The sequence below is a fragment of the Schistocerca gregaria genome, chromosome 7 (genome assembly GCF_023897955.1).
Source record: "Schistocerca gregaria isolate iqSchGreg1 chromosome 7, iqSchGreg1.2, whole genome shotgun sequence".
NCBI lineage: Eukaryota > Metazoa > Arthropoda > Insecta > Orthoptera > Acrididae > Schistocerca > Schistocerca gregaria.
In genome coordinates, this window is record NC_064926.1 from 223,831,083 (window position 1) to 223,837,082 (window position 6,000).

At 45.5% G+C, this 6,000-nt stretch overlaps 1 protein-coding gene across 1 annotated transcript in view; it reads right to left on the bottom strand.

Annotated features, from left to right (window-relative positions):
* Positions 1–4,895, bottom strand: part of LOC126281647 (luciferin 4-monooxygenase-like) — a 99,871-nt gene extending 94,976 nt beyond the window's left edge. The window contains exon 1 of the mRNA XM_049980784.1: positions 4,724–4,895. Within this exon, the coding sequence (XP_049836741.1) occupies positions 4,724–4,861 (138 nt within the window). The 5' untranslated portion in view covers positions 4,862–4,895. The remainder of the gene's footprint in view (positions 1–4,723) is intronic.
* Between the last annotated feature and the right edge of the window lie 1,105 nt (positions 4,896–6,000).

Here is a 6,000-nt window from a genome sequence, read left to right on the forward strand (position 1 = left end):
GCTCACTCCTTCTATTCTGTCGAGGAGCTCCTGGAAGAGATGAAAAATTAAGCAAATTCCAGTGTTACATTGTTGATTTTCTTTCTGTAAACTTACGAATTGTCGCCTGAATATGTTAGTTATATTTCATTTTATCTGTTTCCACTATCGTGTTATAATTTCATGAATTGACTCGTTCCATGACCATGGAGACTTCTCCTTTTAAGTGGTCCCACGGAACAATAAATAAATAAATAAAATAAAAACAATTATGTTCAAATGTGTATGAATTCCTAAGGGACCAAACTGCTGAGGTTATCGGTCCCTAGACTCAAACACTACCTGAACCAACTTATACTAAGAACAACACACACACCCACGCCCGAGGGAGGACTCGAACCTCCGGCGGGAGGGACATCGCAATTCCGTGATATGGCGCCTCAAACCGCCCGGCCACTCCGCGCGGCTACAATTTATGTAATAACATTTTTAATGTTAGATCATGTGCTCCATAGACAAGGTCTAGTTACACAACAAGTGGCCAATATCAAGCACTAACCATGCAGAAGTTTAGTACTGCCATGAATTAGGTATTAGTTATCAACAAAGAAAATTATTACTGCTTGTTTCTGTATTTACACTGTTTCTTAGCATTTTAAATATGTGCAACTGCCTCTCTTTCAACTGCAGCACGCGCTCATAGAGTGCGCCACACCGGCAAGGAAAGCCTACAGAGTGGCGAGAAAACGAAGGCGTGCTGAATAGTAATGCTTCCAAAATTTTTATGTGAAAATTCGTAAAGCTTTTTAAATGAAACAAACTTTTAACATTGTGCGTCTTTATTCTTCGTCTACATTTTTATTTCTCTACATAGTCATCCTGGCGACGAACACATTTTTCCTAAAGAGAGACCAGTTTGTTGATACCGTAATTGTAGACTGTTTGACTTCGTTGACATGAGCAACAACCTCACCTCTGTTTGCTCCACTTCATCACTATCAAAGTTAAGTCCTCGAAGGTCTCCTTTAAGTTTACGGAACATATGAAAATTGAATGACACCTAGTCGGACTTTATGGAGGATGACGGTTAGAAGCTCGACTATAGCACACTTTTTTTCCAGTTCAAAGCCCCCTGGTTCACAGCCCCCCTGGCGGCAAAGGATTGCAACTTGGGTCAGCAAAGCGCGATAGTCGGCCGAATATGCGTAATATACAGTGCCTCAGCCGATACTCAGAACATAACAAAAACATTCGGAGGCATCACTTTTCAGCACGACCTCGTAGTTATGATCAGATGTCGCAGAGGGCACACACAACAGGGACTTTGTTATGCCTCTGCGATACGTCATTCGAACAGTTCGGAAAAAGACATGCGACATCCAAACACGGATATGAGCGGACGCCCACAGATAGTGTGTATCAACTGTTAATTCTGCAGTATCAACCTCGTGCATGTTGACGGCATCAAGATTCTACAGGCGATGCCCAGAAGAGCCCAAATGAATGTTTTACTAGATAAGTAGATTTAGGACTAGACCAGTGTTCCACAGATAGAGCAACAAAACTGAATCTTTAACTACATTGCTATGTATCCTCCTCGCACTCAAGATAGTTTATCTATAATTTATTTTAATAAATTATTGCAAATTGTTTCTAATCGGTACTGCCACAATTTCTGCCATACTTTGTCTAAATCTGTTTGGGTCTGTGGCGTGACTTCGTAGTTGCCGCGTGTAAGCAAGCTACCTTAATAGTTCTAAGTTCTCGGGGACTGACGACCTCAGATGTTAAGTCCCATAGTGCTCAGATCCATTTGAACCAATTAACAACCACTACTTTCGGTGGTAGGGAATTACCTTCCTGCCACATTTATGTTGGATGCCAAGAGAATTTGATGAATAAGACAGTTCTGCCCTACTTAAGAAACATCATTGAAGCTCTCCTACATTCCCTGCAGAATTTGCACCCCTGGAGGAAAGTAAATTGCTGAGAAATGGCTCATCCATTGCAGAATGAGCCTTTCGTTCTCCAGTGGAGTGTGTACAGTCGGACAGGGAATATAAACTGGAACCGTGCCTTTCGCATGCAATACAAATACCGAGTGAGCTATACAACCATGAATCGACCTGCTGCCTTGCTTTCGTCAATAATTCTCTCTTACTTTCCAAACATCGCAGAAGTTGTCCAGCAGATCTTGCTCAACATACGCTGGTAGTCGAAAGGTTATTACGGAGAAATTATTTAATCAGATTGAGGAATTAAACCACCGAGGGTGCCTCATAAGACATGCCTCGATAGTGGAGTCGGTAGGAGCATTGCCCAACAAAGGTAAGTTCCCAGGTTCGACTTCCAGTCCTGCATATTTTTTTAGACTGCCAGGAACTTTTAATTGGCCATAACGTTACCTTTGCCGAGTGTTCATGTGCTCCATGTTGTAATACGTCCGACTAAGACCACTTTCGCCAACTCACAGAGAGCGGCCGAGGAGGAGTCGCGAGGTGGGCACCCTGGGGCGAGCCCCCGAGGAGAGGACACTGCAGACATTCTGCAAGCAACCAGCGCGAATCCGGGCCGATGCCCTCGCCTCGTTCAAGGATGGACTCCTCGCGAAGGACCTGTCTGACAACGAGAAGCGTGCCGAGAACTGATGGACACCTGTAGCCATTAGGACGTGAGGCCAAGAAAGCATCTGAGTTCTTCTGGCCTGGTGGCAGTCATTCTACCTGCCTTAGAAGCCACGAATGTGTCGACAATTCCAGCACCCTATGGGCACAGGGAAGAGCGTACAAAAAGCTGGGGGGAATTGGCGCAGGGAGGCGTGTGAACGATGTCAGATTTCTTAAGATGATGTTTTTCTCGTCATTCCTTATAAATCTCGGACTGTGGAAGATAGAGCCCAAACATGAGTCTGGCCGGCCAGAGTGGCCTGGAACCTCGCGCCCGCTACGGTCGCAGGTTCGAATCCTGCCTCGGGCATGGATGTGTGTGATGTTCTTAGGTTAGTTAGGTTTAAGTAGTTCTAAGTTCTAGGGGACTGATGACCTCAGAAGTTAAGTGCCATAGAGCTCAGAGCCATTATCGAACCAAACAAGAGTCTGTCTAGGCCTCACGCAGAGAGAGCGGTTATAAAGAAGTGTTGTGTAGCTGCTTTCCCAACAGCTTCGGAATGCAGGAAAGAAATGTGAAATCGTGAGAAAGATGCCGATTCAAGATGCACACGCCAGCCCGGGCCAGATAGGAAATTTCCAACCCACGCGGAGAGGCGCGGCTATGAAACGGTGGCTTGCTATTGGGCTGCATTGAAAATTTTGTCTGCGAATGACAGCGGCGGAAGGAAGAATATTTTGAAGAGGAATCGAGCTGAGAGATGGAAGAGAAGCGAGAAGGGTGGGAGTCGTGGAGATACCGCAGAAGCGAGAGCACATGGGCGCTCCTCCACACAACGCCAACGTCCGCCTTTCGACACCCTGATAGTTCAGCATCGGACACGCGACCGACAACTGTCAGACAAGACGGAAATCGTAGCTGGGCTCCAACGCAACGCCGCGGTTGCTGATGAGGGCGGCCGACTCGCGCCGCACAGATCCGAGGCGACGCGCCCTAACGACGTAGCGCCTGCCGCCGACAGCAGTACCCGACGAACGATAACGAATAATGGTGAGACGATTCGTCCCCTCCTCCTTCCCCTTAATAACTGACTCGTATCCACGCCCCCTCAAATCGGCCCTGAGTTTATAATTTTGTTTTTATTTGTGTAAACGGTACGAAAATAAATTCATTTCGTTCATGTTTTGATCATCTAAGCAATATTTTACATGAAACTTCCTGGCAGATTAAAACGGTGTGCCGGACCGAGACTCGAACTCGGGATCTTTGTCTTTCGCGGGAAAGTGCTCTAAAGCTGTGAGGACAGGGCCTGAGTCGTGCTTGGGTAGCTCAGTTGCTAGAGCACTTTCCCGCGAAAGGCAAAGGTCGCTAGAAACAGTGATTCAAGTAAACAGGGAAAGGAACTGATCGAGTTCGGCCTACTGGAGAAAACATACGAACATTCACCTAGTGTGGCTCAAAGGACTCAAACTGGGATGTGAACGCACCGCTTCCTGAGTTCGAGTGCAGTACCTAAACCGTTATGAAGATTGTTAACCAAGGAAAATCGCCAACAGGCGTATGTTTTGAGAAGTTATTTTTTTAGACAACCAATTTCGGTATCTCATTATTCCTGTCTTCTGGCCCCTATGCACTCCATGTGTAGACAATCAGATAAATCGATGCTTGCTTGACTGGAACCATCAATATCTGGATTTTGTGAATTCGTTTTTGGCGTATTTACTTTGAAAAAACACTCCAAAAACGAATTCACGAAATCCAGATATTGATGGCTCCAATTATACAAATATCGATATATCTGATTTTTTATACATGGAGCACCTAGGGGCCTGAATATGGCATTAATGAGATGCCGAAAGTGGTTGCCTAAATAAAATAACTTCTCGAAACATTCCGTTGTTTTACGATTTCTTCTCGTAATGTTTGACCGGCCGTTGTCCCGTATCCACAATGGATCAACAGAGATTGTGGAGATTGGTGTCTGCCTCCAGGTTCATAGTAAGGACCCTTACATTTTGGAAGAAGCTTAGGCTACCTCTGAAGGTTCGGGATAGCACCTAGCAGTCTGCTATAACACATACACTGTTAAGTGCCGGATATACAGAATATGAGTGTGTGTAGTGTTCAGTGCACCGACCTGCAGAAGGCGATCCCCGTGGGCGGCCAGCTTCTGGACGAGGTAGGGCGCCAGCGGCAGCTCCACCCCCGCCACCTCCACTTCCGTCAGCGGCGGACCCCTCAGCACGTGCTGGCCTTCCTGTGCGCCGCTGGCCATGCTGGACTACTGGCGGCAGCGCCGAGGGCAGTCTCTTCGCTGCAGCAGTCATCTTATCTCAGGCCCTAGGCACATATTTGGACAACGGAACAGCCGAGCTCCACGGACGCTGAAACAAACTACTGTGGAATACTTCCAATACGGCACTCGTGCTACCTTTAGTTACAGGAAACTACTCCTTGGAAGGAGGTTGTGGGAGGAGGAATAGGAGAAAGGGTTACGGAAGAATACGGGCGTGGAAACTGGACTGTGATAGGAGAAGACTGAGTTCTCCAATAAATATCAGATGGTAACATCTAATACTCTGTTCAAAAATCACAATACTTGGAAATAAGCCACAGACACTGGAAGGTTCCAATTAGATTACGTTATGGTCAGATAGAGATTCCAAAATCAGATATTATTAGAGATATCGACACAGATAATAATTTAGTCATGATGAAGAGTAGACTGATCTTTAAGAGAATCTTACAAAAGATGGGGGAGTGGGGAAGGGTAGCATAGAGTGCTGAAGGGAGTGGAATACTGAAATACCGAGGAATGACAAGATGCGTTGTCTGAGGATGTGGACACTGCTATAAGTAAGACCAGAGTAGACAGCTCAGAAGAAATGGACATCACCTAAAAGGGCAAGCACTTGTGTTGGACAGTCAGAGATGGCTACAAGGGAGATAACTGCGAAGAAACCCTGGGTAACACAGTAAATACATCATCTGGTCGTCGGAAGAAGGAAGTATAAAAATGTTCAGGGAAAGATGGGATACTGCACTATAAATCACCTAAGAATGAAATAAACAGGGAGAGGAAGGCAAAAAGGGAAATGGCTGGAGGAGAGATGTGAATAAATCGGAAAAGAAATGTTCGTCGGAAAGACTGATTCAGCGTACAGAAAAAACAAAACAACCTACAGTGAAATTAAAATCAAGAGTGGTACCATTAAGAGTACAACGAGAATTTCACTGTTAAACACAGACGAGAAAGCAGATCGATGGAAAGAGTACAATGACAGCTTCTGTGTGGAAGAGGTCTTTCCTGACGACGTAACAGAAGATGAAATTAAAAGCTGATCTGGATGACAATGGCGTTCCAGTATTAATCAGAATTTAAAATCGCTATGGAAAACTTGAGATCAAATAAGG